The 24,104-nt window shown below is 26.0% G+C and overlaps 3 protein-coding genes and 1 non-coding gene across 10 annotated transcripts in view; 2 read left to right on the forward strand and 2 right to left on the reverse strand.

The window, feature by feature from the left end:
• The window catches only part of LOC111687393 (WD repeat domain phosphoinositide-interacting protein 2), an 18,866-nt gene extending 8,121 nt beyond the window's left edge, over positions 1-10,745 (forward strand). Inside the window, exons 2-5 of one of the 6 annotated variants that reach the window (XR_002762816.2) lie at positions 3,352-4,088; positions 4,147-4,614; positions 4,677-5,045; positions 10,508-10,745. Coding sequence is in view for 4 of the 6 variants with exons in the window: in XM_023449829.2 (XP_023305597.2) it covers positions 3,352-4,088; positions 4,147-4,614; positions 4,677-4,952; positions 10,508-10,611 (1,585 nt within the window). In the remaining 2 variants the exon portion in view is untranslated. The remainder of the gene's footprint in view (positions 1-3,351; positions 4,089-4,146; positions 4,615-4,676; positions 5,046-10,507) is intronic. The other 5 variants (XR_002762815.2, XM_023449829.2, XM_023449831.2 and 2 more) reach the window with 5 other exon arrangements.
• LOC111687394 lies at positions 1,929-2,068 on the forward strand. The gene has a single exon (XR_002762817.1). It is a non-coding gene; the product is annotated as a U4 spliceosomal RNA (small nuclear RNA).
• Positions 10,746-11,136: 391 nt separating the features above from the next.
• Positions 11,137-20,616, reverse strand: LOC111687392 (glutamate receptor ionotropic, kainate 2). Of its 2 annotated transcripts, XM_046951199.1 has the most exons (15): positions 20,436-20,616; positions 19,449-19,595; positions 19,319-19,381; positions 19,057-19,260; positions 18,775-18,989; positions 16,938-17,126; positions 16,724-16,876; positions 16,419-16,663; positions 16,157-16,346; positions 15,726-16,084; positions 15,469-15,667; positions 14,439-14,667; positions 14,109-14,377; positions 13,435-14,051; positions 11,137-11,331 (listed from the first exon to the last, which is right to left on the reverse strand). In XM_046951199.1, the coding sequence occupies exons 1-14, from the start codon at positions 20,506-20,508 to the stop codon at positions 13,446-13,448; spliced, it is 3,141 nt and encodes a 1,046-aa protein (XP_046807155.1). In that variant the 5' UTR covers positions 20,509-20,616; the 3' UTR covers positions 11,137-11,331; positions 13,435-13,445. The 2 variants fall into 2 exon arrangements, with proteins under 2 accessions (XP_046807155.1, XP_023305596.2); XM_023449828.2 differs by lacking the exon at positions 11,137-11,331 and having other exon boundaries at positions 13,389-14,051.
• Positions 20,617-20,973: 357 nt separating this feature from the next.
• LOC111687391 (cilia- and flagella-associated protein 299) lies at positions 20,974-23,864 on the reverse strand. The gene is made up of 2 exons (XM_023449826.2): positions 23,443-23,864; positions 20,974-21,547 (listed from the first exon to the last, which is right to left on the reverse strand). The coding sequence occupies exons 1-2, from the start codon at positions 23,758-23,760 to the stop codon at positions 21,152-21,154; spliced, it is 714 nt and encodes a 237-aa protein (XP_023305594.1). The 5' UTR covers positions 23,761-23,864; the 3' UTR covers positions 20,974-21,151.
• Positions 23,865-24,104: the final 240 nt, after the last annotated feature.

Consider the following 24,104-nt stretch of genomic DNA (forward strand, 5'->3'; position numbering starts at 1 on the left):
AAATTTATTATTTCTCTATAGAAAATTGGGTATATTACTATGAAAAATTTCTATATAACAATTTTCTCTTCAAAAATTATATGTATAACAGTTATTTTTGTAAAAAAAATTTATGTATAACACTTCTCTATAAAAATTTATGTATATTACAATTTCCTCTATAGAAAATTGATTGTACAACATTTGTTTCTATAGAAAATTATGTGTATACAATTTTTTTCTATAGAAAATTTTATGTATAACAATTTTTGATACAAAAAATTATGTGTATATCAGTTTTCTCTATGAAAAATTGTGTGTATACCCTTTTTTCTATAGAAAATTACTTCTATAATAGCTTTTTCTACAGAAGATTAAAATTTTTTACTACATAATATAATTTTCTATACAAAAAATATGTGTATAACAGTTTTTTCTTTTAAAAATTTTGCATATTCAAATTTTTTCTAACAAAATTGCTTCTTAACTGTGTTTTTACAAAAAAATTATGAGTATAACATTTTTTTTCTATAGAAAATTCCTAGTATGACAATTTTTCTATAGAAAAGTGTTCTTATTATAATATCCTCTATGAAACTTATGTTAAATTTTTTCCTATAGGAAATTGCATATTTTTATAAAAGATTTTCTTTAAAAAACAGTACATATAACACTTCTCCCTATAAAAAATTACTTTTTTCTCTAACAAAAAATATAATATTGTACAGAAAATTGCATGTGTAACTCTTTTTCTATAGAAAAAATGTTATTATGTATACTTATTACAATTATAATTATGTTCATAACATATTTTTCTACAGAAAAAACGATATTATTACAGTTATTTCTATAGAAAAAATTTAATTAAATATTTTCTTTGGAAAATTGTGTATATATCACTTTTTTCTATAAATATATATGCTTTTTTCAAACAAAAAATCTAATGCCGACTATAGGGACATTTTTTGTCGAACTTAGGAACACTGGTGCCGACTATTGGAAAATGTGGAGTTTTTAACAAAATTTATAAATTACTAAAAACTAGTTATTTGTTTTTCAAAAAAGGTAAATAGATCTAAAACTTAACTAAACACATGATTGAAATAACTAAAAATCATCGTAATAACATTTACCGACTCTTTAGGGGGATAGTTTGAAAAAGAGAAAAAAGTTAAACTGCCGACTATTGGTACATTTACCCTACATTGGCATCTCTACACATTAAAACCACAGCCTATAGAGAGTGATAGGAGGTTATCACTGTAGGCTGTGGTTTTAATGGGTAAATAGGCCAATGTTTACGAGTATCAAGTGTGAGTTATAACAAAAGTTTTAACTTTTAAATTATTCCCCTACAAACCAACCAGTCATCACACAACGCAATTAAATAATACCTATGTATAAAGTTAGAATTTCAAATATCTAAATAAAAATAAAACAAATCACGTCTTTGAAATAAATTAAAAAATATACACAATCAAATAAATAATTCAATAAATAGTAACAAATCTTTTGCAAAAATAATACAATAACAAAAATCCACAAACAAAAATAAAACCAGTTTTTTTGCTGTCATACAATTAGCACAATGTTAAAAACAAAAACAAATAACAAACAGAAAAACACCAACAAATTCCATAAAATGACTTTTACTTCTCACTCAGCTGTTTTTTGTTGTTATGTGTGGTTTTTTTTTCGTTCGTTGTTGTTTTTCTTTTATACAGCTATATTCCATATTATACCCGTGTTTGTGTGTTTGAATGAGCAATCATTTTTTTTGCTTCTTCTTCTTTTCCATATTGTTTTTTTTCATCCCTAAAATATGTGAAAGTTGTTGGTGAGTTTAAAATGGTATGTTTATTTGTTTTTTTTATTCTTTTACGCTTATAATTCTCATTTAGTTAATGTTTATAACTGTATATAATGTTGAGTTTGTGCATGTTGAAACTAGCTTTGCGCAGAGGCGATATCGTAACCAATGAGGTTCTACCGAGGTGCGATTATTGCTAGTTGAAAACTTTAACCAATACCCCGCCATGGGGACGTGAAATACCGTCCACTACGGCAATTTTTGGAAGCCCGAGAGGGCTTGTTCATAAATAAATTTCAAGTGCTTTTGCTACTAGAAACTTTCTAAAAGAAAAGTTGTATGTACGTGTTGAGTCACCAAGAGTTTTTTGATGGGGTTGGTCTCAAGATTGTTGTTGTTCTATTCTGCTAGGTTTTTCGGTTATTAATATTATTTCGAATCTAAATTTTACATAATTAATGAACTTTGATCCGATCATCTCACGTGAAATATGTTCGTGTTCCATTTTCACTTTTTTTTTCGTTCACAAAAAATTTCCCTCCTGTGAAATTTGTTAATGGAATTTTGTAAACATTGAACTGCTGTTCCATACAAAATCAACTATTCATTTCCTTCAAGGGAAATTAAAATTTCAAAGGAACAAAATGTTTACTTCTATTGGCAATAAGGATGAATTTGTTGTTGTAACAGTCCAACTGTGACCGATAGTTCTTTTCTGAATAACAAAAATCTTTAGGTTGATACAGCTGTCGGGTTGAAACTCTATGGTTGAGTATGACTCGAGTCCTCCAGGTGAGCAGATCCAATTGTAGTGGAAACAAATTTAATATTGTTGTTGTAGATTAAACTATCGGCCAGAGATACAAGCCGATGCAAAATGATCGGCGGCGGGTTATTATATAAAATATCGGCGGCGGCTAAATTGTCGGCTCAATTTAACTTTTTCTGCAGAAATTGACCTTATAAGTAGGGTTCTATTCGACTACTCCATAGACTAAACTACAGACTAAATTATAGACTATTGACTAAACTATAGAGTAGACTATGTATTACAATAGAATCGAAAAAAACTACTAGCCTATAATAATGGACTTCGACTACAAACTAGACTAAAGAGTTGACTATAAACTAGACTACAGAAATGTATTTTGTGTAGACTGTAGACTATACTATAAACTAAACTATAGGCTTAAGCATATACTGGACTATAGTCCAGATTCTAGACTATAAACTAGGCTATACAGAAAGTACTAGACTATAGACTAGACTATGGACTTAACCATATATTGGACTATAATCTATAGTCTGGATTCTAGACTATAAACTGTAGGCAAGACTAAACTATATACTAGATTAGACTAGACTGCAAATAAGACTCTAGACTTAACCATATACTAAACTATAGTCTAGATTCTAGACTAGACTATAAATTACACTGTAGTCCAGTGTATAGTGTACTACTCTATAGTCTAGTGTATAGTGTACTATAGACTTCTTCCGAAATTCTTCTAATTTCTCATTTTTAATCAAATCTTCCTTTCTCTCTCTCTCTCTATTACCAGTTCCATATCGGTTTTAAGTAAAAATGGCTTTCGTTTGTTCACCATTAATGCAGGCGATAAAATCGATGAGATATTCGCCAAAGAGAATTCAGAACAAATACGCATTGTCGAGAGGCTATTCAATAGTTCGCTGGTAGTGCTGGTCACTCAACAGAAACCCAATTGCCTAAAGATGCTGCATTTCAAAAAGAAACAGGATATTTGTAATTGTGTTTATCCTTCGGATATATTGTGTGTTCGCATGAATCGTTATCGTTTGATTGTGTGTCTAGCGGAGAGTATACATATACACGATATACGTGATATGAAAATCTTACATTCCATTGAGAATATAGCACCAAATGAATATGGTTTGTGTTCGCTGTCGTTGAATTCACATTTAGCATTTCCCATTTGTACGACTAGTGGAGAGTTGAGAATTTTCAATGCCAATAAATTGAAAACGGGTCTAACGATTAAGGCTCATGATACGGCCTTGTCTGCCTTGAATTTCTCACCGAATGGCACTATGTTGGCAACAGCCTCGGAGCGTGGTACTGTGATAAGGGTATTTTGTGTTAAGAATGGTCAAAGGGTTCAGGAATTTCGTAGAGGCGTTAAGCGTTGTGTGAGAATAGCATCATTGGTATTTTCTACTACCGGTGACTTTCTGTGTGCATCTTCGAATACCGAGACTGTTCATATATTTAAGATTGATGTTAAAGCTGTGGAGGCTGCCGAAAGAAAGTCCAATATAGGTAAGCTATGAAAAACAATAATCCTAATATAATTCTAAATAATCCTTTTTAAACCTAGTAGACGATGAAACTAAAAAACCCCATACAGCGTTAGCACCTTCAACATCTCAACCTAAAGAGGAGGCTTCTAACAATCAACAAGCTACAAAAGCTTCTGCTAATAGTACAACTTCAGCTGATGCCCCTGTAACTGCAAATTCTTCTTCCAGCAATCAAACACCCGCCTCTACAACTTCTAATAATTCCTGGTCCATGAGTGGTTATCTATCGAAAGCGGTCTCTTCTTATCTGATACCTTCACAAATAGGTGATGTGTTGGCGCAAGACAGAGCTTTTGCCACCGCAGTATTAGGTCAACCGGGTCTTAAACATGTTTGTGGTTTGGCACGCATACAAAAGGAGTTACGTCTACTAATGGCCTGTGAAGATGGTTTCCTTTATGTTTATGATTTTAATAGTGAAAAAGGTGGTCCCTGTAAACTATTACATGTTCATGATTTGCGTTACACCCTAGAAGGTGTTATAGGTAAAATTTTAAACTCCTTAAACTTGGTCAATTTAGTTTTAAACAAAAAATTTCCTTTACAGAACTCAATCTAACCGACAGCATGGACAAAATATCTCTCTCAGGCCTATTACCCTCTACACCCACTACCAATCCCTCTTCCGGTTTTTCAGCTGATAAAACTCCTACTATTTCAACAGACTCTCAACATTCCAAGGATTCATCACCATCGCCCCACAGTAAATCGAGCTCTATGAGCAGTGTTAGTGTTATAATTGAAAATCCTGAACCCACAACGGATAATTCATATGCTAGCATTTTAAAAGGTTCTGAACAAACGGTGAACACTACTCTGACAGGTATTAAGACCTAATTTTTTCACTTATTTTAAAAACACTTATGGAGGGAATAACATAAACATATACAGACATACATAATTTTGAATTGAAATGGTAGGTAAATACTAACCGTAAATTAAAATTCAATGTGTTTAATTGGTTTAGACTAATTTAAGAATATTTTCAAATTCAAAATTTTATTTTGTTTAACAAAGATTTTTAAAAAGAAATTTTGGAAGACGAATTTTTAATATTAAGCATTTATGTTTAAGAAAACTATAAGAAATAAGTTAGATAATTATCTTAAGATATAAATTTCTTGAGAGTTTTTTTCTATAAAATTTTGTCAAGATAAAAGTTTTTTCTAAGGCCGGGTTTCTTACTCCTCAGTTAAACTAGGCTTAACTTGCTGTTAGATTAAACTCGGAACAAATTTAGGCGAAATTTAACCGTTGATTGTGTTTTTCAGTTTTAGATTTAAGCTCTGTTAACTTTGTTAGTATTGCCAACTATTCACTCAAAAACATAAACAATGAACAGCTGTTTTTTGCAAAAATATAAAATAAACATTTAAAGCAATAATAAATAAAACAAAACAAATCAGAAAATTGCAATTTACTTAAAATATTAAGTTTTTGTTGTTCCGAAATCATTGTTTTATTGTTTTTGTTCATTGTGTTTTCTCACTTATAACTTGAGTTTAATTGGCCAATTATACTCAGGGCGGATTTCTTACTTCTTAGTTAAACTAGGCTTAACTTGCTGTTAGATTAAACTCGGAACAAATTTAGGCGGAATTTAAACGTTGATTGTGATTTTCAGTTTTCGATTTAAGCTCTGTTAACTTTGTTAGTATTGCCAACTATTCACTCAAAAACATAAACAATGAACAGCTGTTTTTTTTTCAAAAAATATAAAATAAACATTTAAAACAATAATAAATAAAACAAAACAAATCAGAAAATTGCAATTTACTTAAAATATTAAGTTTTTGTTGTTCCGAAATCATTGTTTTATTGTTTTTGTTCATTGTGTTTTCTCACTTATAACTTGAGTTTAATTGGCCAATTACACTCAGTTAAACTAAGATAATAAGTAACTTTACTGATAACTGAAAAAACGAAACATATATTAAACCAGGTTTAACCAAAGAATGAAGATTAACTTTATCAGAAAAACTCGCCCTTAGTTAAACTAAGATTATAAGTAACTTTACAGATAACTGAAAAACACGAAACATATATTAAATCAGGTTTAACCAAAGAATGAAGATTATCTTTATCAGAAAAACTCACCCTTAGTTACTTTACTGATTACTGAAACACACAAAACCTATGTTAAACCAGGTTTAAACAAAAACTGTCTAAGCCCCGTTAACTTCAGCTCCGGTTATCGTTTAACCGAAAGTTATTCTGCCGATTAAAATATATTTTGTATGAAAACTGTCAATTTAACTTTAAGATAAAAAATAACCAGACATTGTGATAATGAGGGTTAACCCCATTTTTTAGAAAAATTATTATCTTGACATAAATTTCTTCTGAAATTTTTTGTGTGGATAAAAATTTCTTAAGAAAATATTTGTCTTGATGATAAATTTCTTTCGATTTTTCTTGTCTGTATAATAATATCTTTTTCGGGAATTTCTTAAGAAATTTTTTCTAGCTTAAATTGCTTTAGAAAATTTTTATCTTGATAAAAATTTATTTAAAAAAATTTATCTTGATATTAATTTCTTTAGAAATTTTTTATCTTAACATAAATTTCTTTGGTAAATTTGTACCTTGACATACTTTTTTTAAATTTCTCTTGTCAAAATATAAATTTATTCAGCAAATTGTTGTTTTAACATAAATTTTTTTTAAAAATTTTTTGTCTTGACATAAATTACTTTAAAAGTTTTTATCAAAATATAAATTTCTTTAACAAATTTCATCTTGACATAATTTCTTTGTAAATTTTTTATCTTGTCATAAATTTTTTTAGAACATTTTTGTCTTAACATACATTTCTTTAAAAAGTAATTTCGTCTGACATAAATTGATTTCAAAAAGTTTTGTCTTGACATAAATTTCTTTAGAAATTATGTCAAAATAGAAATTTTTCTAAAACATTTTAGTTTTAACATAAATTTTTTACAAAATTTTTCTGTCTTGACATAAATTTCTGTAGATAACTTTTGTCTTGACATATATTTTTTTTTTAGGAAATTTCTGTTTTAACATACATTTTTTTGTGAACATTAAGTTTGTGAGATAATTTTGTCTTAACATATATTTCTATAGAAATTTTTGTCATGACATTAATTTCTTTAGACATTTTGTCAAAATAGAAATTTCTTTAAAACATTTTTGTTTTAATATAAATTTTTTTCGGGGCATGAAGTTTTTTAGATAATTTTGTCTTGACAAAAATTTCTATAGAAAACTTTTGTCTTGACATAAATTTATTTAGAAAATTTTTGTTTTAACATGCATTTTATTAGAATATTTTATGTGGACATTAAGTTTTTGAAATAATATGGTCTTGACCTATATTTTTAAAAATTTTGTCATGACATAAATTTCTTTAGAAAATTTTGTCATGACATAAATTTCATTAGAAAATTTTATCAAAATATAAATTTCTAACACATATTTTTATTTTAAAGTAATTTTTTTTCTGGACATGAAGTTTTTGGAATAATTTCGTTTTGACATAAATTTCTAGAGAAAACTTTTGTCTAGACAAAAATTTTTAGAGAAATCTATGTCTTGACATAGAAAATTTTTATTTTACATGCATTTTTTAAAATTTTTTTGTGGACATTATGTTTGTGAGATAAAATGGTCTTGGTTTCTATAGAACTTTTTGTCATGACATAAATTTCTTTAAAAATTTTTGTTTTAACATAAAATTATTTAGAAAGTTTTTTCTAGGCATGAAGTTTTTAGTATAATTTTATCTTGACATAAATTTCTATAGAAAACTTTTGTCTTGACATAAATATCTTAAGAAAATTTTTGTCTTGACATAAATATATTAAGAAAGTAAACATACATTTTATTAGAAATTTCTTCCTGAACATTAAGTTTGTGAGATAATTTTGTCTTAACATAGAAAACTTTTGTCTTGACATAAATTTCTTTAAAAAATTTAGTTAAAATATAAATTTCTTTAGAAAAAATGTTGTTTTAACATAAAATTCTTTATAAAGTTTTCTTTAGGAATTTTTTGGTATAATTGTATCTTTACATAAATTTCTATAGAAAACTTTTGTCTTGACATAAATATCTAAAGAAAATTTTTGTCTTGACATAAATTTCTTTGAAAAATTTTGCCAAAATATAAATTTCTTAAAAAAAATTTGTTTTAACATAAAATTCTTTAAAAACTTTTTTCTAGACATGAAGTTTTTAGTATAATTTTATCTTGACTTAAATTTCTATAGAAAACTTTTGTCTTAACATAAATTTCTTAAACAAATTTTGTCAAAATATAAATTTCTTTCAAAAAATTTATTTTAATACAATTTTTTTTTCAGAAAAAAAAATTTATGGACATAAAGTTTTAAACTTTTTTCTAGACATGATGTTTTTAGTATAATTTTGTCTTGACATAAATTTCTATAGAAAACTTTTGTCTTAACATAAAATTCTTAAACAAATTTTGTCAAAATATAAATTTCTTTCAAAAAATTTGTTTTAACATAATTTTTTTTCAGAAAAAAAATTTTCTGGACAATCAAGTTTTTATTATTTTGTCTTGACATAAATTTCTAGAGAAAACTTTTGTCTTGACATAAATTTCTAGAGAAAACATTTGTCTTGCCATAAATTTCTTTAGAATATGTTTATTATAACATATTTTTTTCTGAAATATTTTTCGGGAAATGAAGTTTGTGATATGATTTTGTCTTGACATATTTTTCTATAGAATTTTTTGTCATGACATAAATTTCTTAAAAAATTTTGTCAAATTTCTATAAAAATATTGTTTTAACGTAAAATTCTTTAGAAAATTTTTTTCTGGACATAAAGTTCTTTGGATAATTTTGTCTTAACATAAATTTCTATTGAAAAATTTTGTCTTCAAATAAATTTCTTTAGAAAATGGTGTCAAGAAATTACTTTACAAAACTTTTGTTTTAACATAAAATTCATTAGAAAATTATTTTTCTGGACTAAAACTTTTGAGAGAATTTGTCTTGACACAAATCGCTTTAGTAAATTTTAGTCTTGACATAATTTTTTTTCTATTTTTGTTTTAACATAAAATTCATTAGAAAGTTTCTTCTGGACATGAGAGAATTTTATTTTGACATAAATTTGTTTGGAAAATTTTGTCTTGACATAATTTTTTTTTTAATTTTCTCAAAACATAAATTTCTTTAGATATTATTGAAGTAAATGAGATAATGTCTTGACATAAATATCTACCAAAAATGTTTGTCTTGACATAAATTTCTTTTGAAAATTATGTCATAATTAAAATTTAAAAAAAATAAATATTGTTTTAACATAAAATTCATTACAATTTTTTTTCTGGACATAATTTGCGATAATTTTGTCTTGACATAAATTTCTATAAGAAATGTTTATCTTGACATAATTTTTTTTTTTCGAAAATTTTGTCAATATATCATTTTTTCTAAAAATTTTTGGTTTAAAAATAAATTTTTTTTTTAAATGAGATAATGTCTTGACATAAATATCTACCAAAAATGTTTGTCTTGACATAAATTTCTTTTGAAAATTATGTCATAATTAAAATTTAAAAAAAAATATTGTTTTAACATAAAATTCATTACAATTTTTTTTCTGGACATAATTTGCGATAATTTTGTCTTGACATAAATTTCTGTAAAAAATTTTTGTCTTGATATAATTTTTTTTCGAAAATTTTGTCAAAATATCATTTTTTTTTTTCTAAAAATTTTTGGTTTAAAAATAATTTTTTTTTTAAATGAGATAATGTCTTGACATAAATATCTACCAAAAATGTTTGTCTTGACATAAATTTCTTTTGAAAATTATGTCATAATTAAAATTAAAAAAAAATAAATATTGTTTTAACATAAAATTCATTACAATTTTTTTTTCTGGGCATAATTTGCGATAATTTTGTCTTGACATAAATTTCTATAAAAATTTTTTATCTTGACATAACTTTTTTTTCGAAAATTTTGTCAAAATATTCGAATTTTTTTCTAAAAATTTTTGATTTAAAAATACATTTTTTTTAGAAAATTATTTCTGCAATAAATTTATTGAGATAATTTTGTCTTGATATAAATTTCCTAAGAAAATTGTCTTGACACAAATTAGTAAAAAATCTGTCTTGACATAATTTTTTTTTTTTAAGTTTTGTGAAAAAAATCTCTAAAGATTTCGATAACAATTCTTTAGAGATTTTTTTGAAAATAAAAATTTCTTTAGAAAATATTTGAATATAAATTCTTGAAAACAAACATTTTTCGAACTTTTTCAAATCAAAATTATTAAGCAACTTTTTTTTAGATAAAAAACTATTGTTTAAGTTTTATTTGTTTGTTTTTTGAAGTCTCTTGTTAAATTTTATGTTTGTTTTCATTTCAGCAGATTCTGCCAAATTTCGAAAACTCTGTGATGCCATTGACACACCCACTAAACTGTACGATGAGCGACAATTTCCTCCTGTAGCTATAGCAGCCAAAGATTGACACAAAAATCCCGCCAAGGCTCAGCGTTTAAAGGATACTAACATGACATAAACAAAAAGGATTTTTTTCTATAAATAAAAAAAATCTATAAAAAAAATGAATTTAAAAAATTTTAAAAATCACAAAACTACTCCCCAAAAAAAAGTTTAAAAATGGTTTAAAAATTTTTAGTAAAAAAAATCATAAAATTAATAATTAAAAAAAATGTTATAAAATTTAACAAATTTAAAAGATTTTGCATAAAATTTAAAAGTTACATAAAATTTTGATTTGCATATGTTTTAAACTATTTTAATTAGTTTAATTTATTTTATTTTATTTACTCATATATAAATTAGCATTTAATTATAACAATTTTATTATTATATTACTAGCTTTGTTTTTGTTTTAAGTTTGCAATATTTATCCAAGAATTAAATAAAAAACAAAACAAAAATACTTTAAAAGAAAAAAGTTCAAACTAGTTGAAAATTATGAAAATAACTATAAATAATATAAAAATTTAACAAAATACTCTATTTTTTCAAGCAAGTAAGATAAAGAGTATTAATTATTATAATTCCAAAAAAATATATATATATTTAAAAGAAATCTCTAAATGTAATAGAAACTTAAGCTATTAAAGCTTAAGTTTTTAGGTTTTCTTTTTTACTAAAGTCCTTCTTACAATTCGACTACAAACACCAGACAATCTGTAATTTGTTTTTGCTAAATTTGTCTCTTAAAAAAAGGAAAAAAAATGTTTCAATTTAAACAAATACAAAACTCTTCATATGTACCTTATAAATGTAATATGTATAATAATTAATTAAATAGTAAATGTTTACACTTAGTTTTTAGAGTAAAATACTTGTGTAATGTGTAACAAAACTTAAAAAAAAACAACTTAAAACTTGTAAAATTTTCAATTAACATCTGGAAAATATGAAAAATAAACAGAAAAAAAGTTGAAGGACGGACAGCAAAAGAAAGAGCAATTATTTAAAAGTATTTTTTATTTTAAAAGGGAATTTTAAAACTTTTGAAATAAGATTTTCAAAAAAAAAAAAAATTATGTCATGATAAAAATTTTGTTAAGAGATTTATGTCAAGACAAAAAAATTTCCAAAGAAAATTTTTAACTACACACAGTCTAAATTAAATTATGTCTAAATTAAACTTTTTAAACAAATTAAAAAAAAATTTATTAAAAACTTTTGAAATAAATTTTTCAAAAAAAAAAAATATGTCCTGATAAAAATTTTGTTAAGAAATTCCAAAGAAATTTTTAACTAGACACAGTTTTTTTTAAAATATGTCTAAATTAAACTTTTTAAACAAATTAAAAAAAATTATTTAAAACTTTTGAAATAAATTTTTCAAAAAAAAAAAAAAAAAAAATGTCATGATAAAAATTTTGTTAAGAAATTTATGTCAAGACAAAAAAATTTCCAAAAAAATTTTTAACTAGACACAGTTTTTTAAAATATGTCTAAATTAAACTTTTTAAACAAATTAAAAAAAAAAATTATGTCATGACAAATTTTTTTTTAAAGAAATTTATGTCAAGACAAAAAAAAAAAAAATTCAAAAGAAATTTATAACAAGATACATTTTTTTTAAATGTGTCAAAATTAAACTTTTTAAACAAATTAAAAAAAAATATGTCATGACAAATTTGTAAAGAAATTTATGTCAAGACAAAAAAATTTCGAAAAAAAATTTATAACAAGATACATTTTTTTAAATGTGTTAAAATTAAACTTTTTAAACAAATTTAAAAAAAAATTATGTCATGACAAAAATTTTTTAAAGAAATTTATGTCAAGACAAAAATTTCTAAAGAAATTTATAACAAGATACAAAATTTTTAAAATACATATGTCTAAATTAAACTTTTAAATGATTTTTATTAAACATTTTCAAACAAATTTTTCAAAAGAAATTATGTCATGATAAAAATTTTGTTAAGAAATTTACATCAAGCCAAAAAATTTCTAAAGAAATTTATAATAAAACAAAAATGTTTGTCAAGACAAAACATTTATAATAAAACAAAAAATTTCCTAAAGAAATTTATATCTAGACAACAATTTTTTTTTCGCAAATTATGTCAAGACAAAAAATTTCTTAAAAAATTTATATCAAGATAAAATTTTTTAAAATATGTCTAAATTTAACTTTTTAAACAAACTTTCCAAAAAAATATATGTCATGATAAAAATTTTGTTAAGAAATTCATGTCAAGACAAAATATTTCTTGTCAAGACTTTTTATAAAAAAAATTATGTTATGACAAAAATTTTTGCTAAGAAATTTATGTCAAGACCAAAAATTTCAAAAGAAAAATTTCTGAATTAAACTTTTTGAACAAATTTTTCCGAAAAAACAAAATTATGTCATGACAAAAATTTCTAAAGAATTTGTCAACACAAAAGTTTCTAATAATATTTATAACTAAACAACAATTTCCTTAAACACTTTATATCAAGATAAAAATTGTCTAAGAACATTTATGCCAAGATAAAAATATTCTTAGGAAATTAAATGTCAAAAAAATATTATAATCTTTATATCAAGACAAACATTTCTAAAAAAGATTTTATGTTAAGACGAACATTACTAAAGAAAATTATGTCAAGACATTTATGTCTAAACAAAAGGAAATGTTAAGAAATTTATGTCAAGACAAAAATCTATATGATTTATGTCTAGACAAATATTTTCTACTGAATTTTTTTCTTTCTTAAGAAAACAGGACATGTCAGGGAGTTCTCGAAATGAAAAAAACTTTTTCAAACTGAAACCAAACTTTCGTTTATTAGCAGGGAACTCTTTAGTTACCTTTAAGACCTTTAAACATTTAAATGACTTTTTGAACTGACTTTACTATCACGCTTGCGACTTTTGTGTTCATGACGATGATGATGTTGATGATGGTGATCCTCTGTAACTGGTTCCGGTTCTGGTTCCTCTATCGGTTGCTTTTCTTTAGTATCCTGCTGCTGCTGCTGATGATGAGGTTGGTCATGATGATGATGGTGGTGATGATGATGATGACGTTGCTCTTCAGCCGGTTCACGTTTCAATTCAATTTGTATGGCTTTATCTTCTGTGGTCACTACAGATTTGGGTTTAATGGCCAATACCGGTGGAGCTTCTATCTCATCTTCTGATTTTTCCAATTTCATCGATTTCAATGAAAATATAGAACCAATTTTTCTAAGTCTTTCATGTACCGAAGAACGTACAGTTTCGGGTATAGAACTCTTAATGGATTTCATGCTGTGAGATATTGAAAGTCCTCCCGATTTAGAGGATTTAGAACGCGATGAAGAGGAGGATGATGATGAGCTCGAACTGGAACTAGAATCGGCAGAACTAGCGTGCACCGGCTTAGTAGCTACCCAGAATTTTAAGGCAAATAATGTTTCTACCTTAAGAGCCTCCATTAGGGTTAACTAGAAAATTTAAATGGTATTTCAATTCAAAACTATAAAGAAATTAAGTTTCCTAACCTTTTCATCCACAGCAACCGTTTTAACATTCCACAAAAACTCTACCAAACCTATGAGCATGGCACACAATAGACCCAAACCTAAAACCAAGAACACACCACCAACACTTTCCAAATCCAATTCGGGTGTATCACTAGAAGCAGCCGCTGCACTTTCACATTTGCCACCACCATGCATTTCCTTCCACCATTTTCTTTTCAACTCGGCCAAGGTGCCCGCTTCGCCCAATTTTAGAACAGCGCCACTTATTTGTTTGCGATAAGGAGAATCTTTGCAAAAAAAAGTTACAAATCTTTTATTTTACTCCCACAAAAGTCTGAAATTACTTACTAAATGGCATGGCTATGCCATAGGTTTTATAATCCAACCATCCACCTATCTGCACCAGATCACAATCTCTTTCCACTAAATATTCCAGTGAAGTGGACTCCATTAGATAGGCATATAAACGTTTGCCCTTTAAAACACGTTCTTTGCCTTCATCATTACTTTTAGTAAATACCGAGGGATCTGATTCCATAGCTGCCCACATGCGCTGATATGTTGTGAAGTTTGACTCCTGTTAGTAGTAAAAAATATATATGTATTACTATAGTTCAGACAATAGACTATAACAAGCCCAAACCATAGACTAGACTATAAACTGGACCATATACTAAACTATAAACTAGACTATAGACTAGACTATAGACTAGACTATAGGCTAGACTATAAACTGGACCATATACTAAACTATAAACTAGACTATAGACTAGACTATAGACTAGACTATAGCCTAGACTATACACTAGACTATAGCCTAGACTATACACTAGACTATAGACTAGACTATAGACTAGACTATAGACTAGACTATAGACTAGACTATAGACTAGACTATAGACTAGACTATAGACTTGACTATAGACTAGACTATAGACTTGACTATAGACTAGACTATAGACTAGACTATAGATTAGACTATAGACTAGACTATAGACTAGACTATAGACTAGACTATAAACTAGACTATAAACTAGACTATAAACTAGACTATAGACTAGACTATAGACTTGACTATAGACTAGACTATAGACTAAACTATAGACTAGACTATAGACTAGACTATAGACTAAACTATAGACTAGACTATAGACTAGACTATAGACTAGACTATAGACTAGACTATAAACTAGACTATAAACTAGACTATAAACTAGACTATAAACTAGACTATAAACTAGACTATAGACTAGATTATAGACTAGACTAGACTTTAGACTAGACTTTAGACTAGACTATACTCTAGACTTTATGAACCAAACAATAGACTACTGGGTACGGACTTGACTACAGTGAGAAAAATGTTATATATAATCACCTTAAAAAACGACATAGTACTACCACCATAAACGGCTCCATATTTAATTTTATTTTGCGCTGCCAAATCTTCGGCACTCTTAATGGAGGAACCCATACGTGACATGGTCAAGAAGGCCGCCAAATTGGCAGTATAAGAATTTAACATCATCAAGGCGAAAAACCACCAAATACCGGTAACTAAACGGGTCGAAGAAGCCCTGTAAAACCGTAAAAATATTCAATTAATTTTCCCATTATTTCTTTATACACTTATACTTCGGTAATATATCACATCCTTGACCCATAATAGAACCCATTGTCAACCAGGTGGTATTTGTTATAGTCCAAATATTTTCATATTCTTCTGGTTCTTTACACGGATGAGGATTTTCCCAATCTTCTGGAGCCATGCGTGATAAAATGAAAAGTAATAGTGATACACCCAAATAACCGGTAGCCATATAGACCCAGACATCTTTGGAGAAGGGCAAAAGGAAGGAGAACAAATTGGGCGGTTTAACTTCGGGTTTCATATAGAGAATACTTATGCCCAAAGTCATAAAGGGTGGAGTGAAATCTACTGCTTGACGGCGAGCTGAAGTCATGGTTAAATCGCAAATGCCTAAATCGGCGTTCTTTTTTTTTTGGAATATAAATATATAAAACGATAAGTTATATATTAAGAGAATTTGACATTTTTAACTTACCCCATCCAGCAATTGTTTGACCAAACCATCCCAGGTTTTGGTGACCTTATTAAAAGCACCATATTTACCATCAGGAGCCAATTCAAAAACATATTTGAAATTTAAAAATTTGGCTATAGCATCTATAAGATCCAATGAATAGCCCTCATAGCGGGCATTACCCTCCAGAATTTCACCTTCTTTGGCTTCGCTTTAGGTACAGATTTTAAAGAAAACGTATTTTAAATATTCGAAATAAACAATTTAAATTTTATATTCAAACCGTTTCATTAAAAAGGGTGCTCCTAAACGTGAGGTTATAATAAAAGTTTTATTTTGTATTTTTATGGCAGCTCTCTTATCACTGGCATCATCGTCTCCCAACAGATCAAAACCATTTACAGGATCCCAAGTGGCCAAGTCCAAAAGTCCGGTACTTGTTATTTCCATGCAACGTAAAGTAAAAAAGCTTCTCTGGCCATATTGATTGAAATCCACACGACCCGAAGAGGTTTCAGCACCAATGCGCTGGGGGGGAGATAAAGGCCACAAATTAGATTTGTTTTTCTATAATTGAGTAAGTCTAACCGCTTTAATAAATTCTATAATCGTTCGACCCTGATTCCAAGCTCTATTTCGGCGACAATCTAATTTTACCGGCTTAAGTTCATCGACTATTTCCAGTTCCGCTAAACCTTTGACAAATAATGCTACAGCATCGCTTATTAGAACCATGTCAGTCTGAAATATATATTATTTAAGACTTTTTTAAATTCCTCTTAAACCTGTTAGAAATACTTACCCTCACTTGATTGGGTTCTAGTGTGTAATGAACTCCTTCTTTTTTCTTACGATCTCTCCAGTCTCTTACTAGATTTTTAATTTCGAAATCTGTTGGATCCATTAAACGTATAGTTGTGATATTGGCACCAACCTCATAGAAGGCATTCAAGTCCAAGGTATGTGTATCCAAATTGGGTATGAATATACTCTTAAAATAAATTTGCGTAATATTATAATACCATTATATAATGGATTTATAATTTGATTATAATGATTATATTCGATCATAATGTGTTATAAAACATCATAATTATAATAAATTACACAACATTATAATGTTTTATTTGACATTATAAATCGATTATAATTATACAAGATTATAATATAATTATAATGTATTATACATCATTATAATTCGATTATAATGTATTATACAACATTATAATACGATTATAATGTATTATACAACATTATAATACGATTATAATGTATTATACAGCATTATAATTCGATTATTATGTATTATTCAACATTATAATACGATTATAATGTATTATACAGCATTATAATTCGATTATAATGTATTATACAACATTATAATACGATTATACAACATTATAATTTGATTATAATGTATTATATGACATTATAATACGATTATAATGTATTATGCAACATTATAATACGATTATAATGTATTATACATCATTATAATACGATTATAATGTATTATACAGCATTATAATTCGATTATAATGTATTATGCAACATTATAATTCGATTATAATGTATTATACAACATTATAATACAATTATAATGTAATATACAAGATTATAATATAATTAAAATGTATTATACATCATTATAATACGATTATAATGTATTATGCAGCACTATAATTCGATTATTATGTATTATAAAACATTTTAATTCGATTATAATGTATTATACAACATTATAATTTGATTATAATGTATTATATGACATTATAATACGATTATAATGTATTATACAACATTATAATACGATTATAATGTATTATACATCATTATAATACGATTATAATGTATTATACAACATTATAATACGATTATAATGTATTATACATCAATATAATACGATTATAATGTATTATACAACATTATAATACGATTATAATGTATTATACAACATTATAATTCGATTATAATGTATTATACAACAATATATTTCGATTATAATGTATTATACGACATTATAATTCGATTATAATGTATTTTACAACATTATAATACAATTATAATATATTATATATCATTATAATATAATTATAATGTATTATACAACATTATAATACGATTATAATGTATTATGCAACATTATAATTCGATTATAATGTATTATACAACATTATAATTCGATTATAATGTATTGTATGACATTATAATTCGATTATAATGTATTATACATCATTATAATACGATTATAATATATTATACAACATTATAATTCGATTATAATGTATTATACAATAATGTATTATACAATTATAATACGAATATAATATATTATACAACATTATAATTCGATTATAACATATTACACAACATTATAATTCGATTATAATGTATTATACAACATTATAATTCGATTATAATGTATTATAAAACATTATAATTCGATTATAATGTATTATAAAACATTATAATTCGATTATAATGTATTATAAAACATTATAATTCGATTATAATGCATTATACATCATTATAATACGATTATAATATATTATCCAACATTATAATTCGATTATAATATATTATACAGCATTATAATTCGATTATAATGTATTATAAAACATTATAATCTTGATTCAAACCTGATACTCTCCCAACATTTTCAAATCATCGGCCTGCTTAAGTATTATCGGTATTTTTTCAACAGCACAATGTAAAATTAAACAATTATCGGTTGATGTTTTAATAGCTTTTATAAAGGGTCTATAATCATCAGTATCACTGGGTAATTGCATGACCGTAGTGGGATTACTGGTAGGATCACCTATTTGTAGAATATCTTGCAATTGTAATAGTTCTAAAAATTAGAAAAAAATTAAATTTTTTTCTGAAAATTTTCAAAAACAAAGTGTGTTTTTTTTTACCCTTTTCCTTTTCATATACCAACGTATAGGAACGCCAACCAAAACTTTGTACAATTTCTGATATACCACGTGCCAGTAGTAGATTATCTGGATGTAAATTTAAAGTCATACCTCTAAAGGGTTTTTCGCTAAGATCTTCACTGGGCGTCCAATCGAATGTGATGTGAGGTATATCAAAGGTATTCGATATAGAGGCAACAATATCTTAAGAGATGTTGATGTTTAAATATAAAGATGTTTATTTAGATTACAAATAACCTACCGGAACTTTCACCATTAGCTGGTCCAAATATGGCAATTATCTTTTCAGAAGCTAAATAACATGCTATGGGAGAAAAAATTTGAAAAATTTTGTAAATATTTTTTTAAAATTGTAAAAATTTTTTAAATACCTGTCTTTTCCATTAGGAAACTATCATCACTACTGGCATAAGTTATAATAGCCTGTAAGGCAAAACTGCGCTCATTAACATTGGCCCTTTCGATAGAGGCATTAAATGCCATTTCCAGTTCCGAGTTAGGTTCATCAAAAATAACACCTAAAAGATGAAATTTTCAATATTTATACCCTACACCACTTTAGTGGGGAGGTATATTGGGTTTGTGCTGATGTTTGTAACATACAGAAATATTCGTCCTATACTCAACTTAAAGTATACCAATCGGCTTAGAATCATTTTCTGAGTCGATTAAGCTATGTCCGTCCGTCCGTCCGTCTGGCTGGCTGTCCATGTAAACCTTGTGCGCAAGGTACAGGTCGCAATTTTCAAGATAATTGAATGAAATTTGGCACACACGCTTCTTTTGGCCCAAGGACGAAGCCTATTGAAAATGGTTAAAATCGGTCCATTATTTCGACTAGCCCCCATACAACCGTATACCCCAAATAGGGCCTTTTGGCTTATAATTAACTTAAATGATATATTATGTTAACAAAAGTCGACAAAACTTAGTTTTATAGAACTTTAAATGAGACTACCGATTTTTGTAACGATCGGGCTTCATTTGACCCCATCCCCCATACAAACTCCCCTTCAGAAAATGACTTAAAGTTCAAAATTCACTTACAAACACTAATAACACTTTTAAATTCTACATAAATAATATTGAGGAAGACTTAACTCCCCCTACCAACATTTTTAAGGATAGGGCCATATTTTGCCCTACTCCCCTTTGAGCCCTCTTTTTTTGCCAAAAAAAAGTAAAAATATTCCGAAATAAAGTTTAAAAAAAAAACAAACCAAATGCTTTATTTTTTTAAATAATCCCCATTTTTAACATACATACTGACTGGTATAGGGTATCATATGGTCGGCTACGCCCGACTATACATTCATACTTGTTTTGATATTGAAAACATTTTTGAAAAAACTACTCACCAACTTTGAAAACTGGCTGACAACTGCTCCATTTCAACACTAAAGCTGCTAGAACTAACTTTAATAAAAACATTTTAAGCTTTTTTTTATAAAATATTCAAAATTTTTTATTCAAAATTTTAACATTTTTTTTTTAAGAAAAAATTTTCTAGTTTTCTTGATGATGTAATAGAAAAATTTCTTTTATTTTCACAAATTGAAACCAAAAAAAAAAAAAAATATGAACCACAAATCTTTCGATATCTTTATATTGTACGTCTGATGGCAGCTAAGGCCTAAATTTAAATGACTTTTTCGTATATTTAACTGCAAATAATTATGTTTTTATTTTGTGCATTTTATTTGGTTTTTTTTGATTAAAATTAATTGACAAAATGCACTTTGAAAATTCGAAACAAAAGACACGGCATTTTGCGCAAAACAAAACAGTTTTTAAGAAAAACAAGAAAAATAAACAAAAATCGTAAATGACCTCCGCTCAATGAAATGTTTTTATATATGTTTTATACCCTTTTGTTGTGATCTTCATATTCTAAACATTTCTTTTTTTTCAATAAAAATAAGAAAACTCTTTATTATTTGGATTTAAGCCAACAAAAAATATTCTTCATTTGTTTTGTCAACAAAAAAAAATCTGCCAGATCAAAATTAGACTCATGTTTATTTCCCATAGTTTCTCATTTTCCCAATATTCTAAACAAAATTTTTTTTTTCAATTATATTTTCTTTCTTATAACATGATCATAAAATATAACATGTCCATATCTCTCTGAGAATGCCATAGTTCTGGTACAATTTTTACTATACAATTCTCTCGTTATATCTACACAAATTTTCTTATGATCACCCTTATGCATAAACATTAGACCATATTCTACATCATGAACTACAGCATAATTTTCCGAATCATTATAGTTAACAATGCCCTTGTGCCAATCGAAATAGCTTAGATCTGTTGGTTTGGGTATAATGGGAGTTTGTTTGTTAAAAATTGCTGACCAATTTGTATGACCCTCGATGTGTAGATTGGCTCGACGTAAACTATTCTCATAATCGATATAGGCAGAAACTTCAAAACCAGTTTTGAGACGATGTTTTATAAAGAAAATTGTCTGTAAGGTGGGTAAAGTAATGGGATTATAATGTTTTATAATAAAATTATAATAAATTTTACTGCATTAAAATTGGATCATAATCGACATTATAATGCGATTATAATGTATTTAATAACATTATATTGCAATTATAATGTATTCTATAACATTATAATGCGATTATCATGTATACTGTAACATTATAATACAATTATACAGTATTTTATAACATTATAATGCGATTATAATGTATTCAATAACATTATAATGAGATTATAATGCATTCTCTAACATTATAATGCGATTATAATGTATTCAATAACATTATAATGCTATTATAATGTATTCTATACCATTATAATGATATTATAATGTATTTTCTAACATTATAATGCTATTATAATGTATTCTCTAACATTATAATGCGATTATAATGTACTCTCTAACATTATAATGCGATTATAATGTATTCAATAACATTATAATGCGATTATAATGTATTCTCTAACATTATAATGCGATTATAATGTAATCAATAACATTATAATGCGATTATAATGTATTCAATAACACTAAAATGCGATTATAATGTATTCAGTAACATTATAATGCGATTATAATGTATTCTATAACATTATAATGCGATTATAATGCATTCAGTAACATTATAATGCGATTATAATGTATTCAATAACATTATAATGCGACTATAATGTATTCTATACCATTATAATGATATTATAATGTATTTTCTAACATTATAATGCTATTATAATGTATTCTCTAACATTATAATGCGATTATAATGTATTCAATAACATTATAATGCGATTATAATGTATTCTCTAACATTATAATGCGATTATAATGTAATCAATAACATTATAATGCGATTATAATGTATTCAATAACACTAAAATGCGATTATAATGTATTCAGTAACATTATAATGCGATTATAATGTATTCTATAACATTATAATGCGATTATAATGTATTCAATAACTTTATAATACGATTATAATGTATACTATAACATTATAATGCGATTATAATGTATTCAATAACATTATAATGCGATTATAATATATTCAATAACTTTATAATGCGATTATAATGTATTTTATATTATTATAATGCGATTATAATGTATTCTATAACATTATAATACGATTATAATGTATTCGTTAACATTATAATGCGATTATAATGCATTCAGTAACATTATAACGCGATTATAATGTATTCAATAATATTATAATGAGATTATAATGTATTCTATGACATTATAATGCGATTATAATGTATTCTATAACGTTATAATGCGATTATAATGCATTCAATAACATTATAATGCGATTAAAATGTATTCAGTAACATTTTAATACGATTATAATGTGTTCTAAATATTATAATGCGATTATAATGTATTCAATAACATTATAATGCAATTATAATGTATTCTATAACATTATAATGCGATTATAATGTATTTTATAGCATTATAATGCGAGTATAATGCATTCAGTAACATTATAATGAGATTATAATGTATTCTATAACATTATAATGCGATTGTAATGCATTCTATAACATTATAATGTGATTATAATGTATTCTATAACATTATAATGCGATTATAATGTATTCTATAACATTATAATGCGATTATAATGTATTCTATAACATTATAATGCGATTATAATGTATTATATAACATTATAATGTGATTATAATGTATACAATAACATTATAATTCGATTATAATGTATTATAAAACATTATAATGCGATTATAATGTATTTTATGACATTATAATGCGATTATAATATATTTAATATCATTATAATTCCATTATAATTTAACAGAATATTCCCTAATATTATAGTTCAATAATTTCCTTTTCCTTCTTACCGATATATTCTTTTGTATATTGGGCTTTTCCCTCATCGACAATTCCCACAAGACCGGATCATCTGACTTTAATTTATCACTAAAACAAATGGTAGATTTCTTTGTGGGCCACAACGATTCTAATACAGCAGCTTTGCGTTGTTCAAACTGTTGTGGTGTATAGATTTCTGTTGCAGATCTATAGCCTAATTCGACCAGCATGCGGGAAAAACGTATATTACGTATATAACGTATGTCGTTACGTGTTATAAATGTATCCAAATAATCTTCATAGGTTGGACAATCCAAGAGAAACATATCACGTGCTAAATTGCTCATGTTAGGTAGATATTAAGGATGATGAGAATGATGATTTGTATGGAAAAATTTTATTTATTTGAAAATATTTTGTTTTTTAATTCTAGAGCTGTTGGAAATTTATATAAAGATGGTAAAATAATTGGGAAATTTTTTTAAGGGTTTTCAAAAAATTTTTAAATTATTAAAATTTTTTTTTTAAATTTGAAATAGAAATAGTATTTTTGGTTTTAAAACACATGTTTCGGTTTTACCCCTCTAACTGCTTCACATACATAAGAAAAATAAACAAATTATGACGTTCGTTGAGAAAACAAATCTAAACAAATTAAAATTAAAACATTTTTGAAATTTTCTTTTAAATC

The sequence above is a fragment of the Lucilia cuprina genome, chromosome 2 (genome assembly GCF_022045245.1).
Source record: "Lucilia cuprina isolate Lc7/37 chromosome 2, ASM2204524v1, whole genome shotgun sequence".
In the NCBI taxonomy this organism is placed as follows: Eukaryota; Metazoa; Arthropoda; class Insecta; order Diptera; family Calliphoridae; genus Lucilia; species Lucilia cuprina.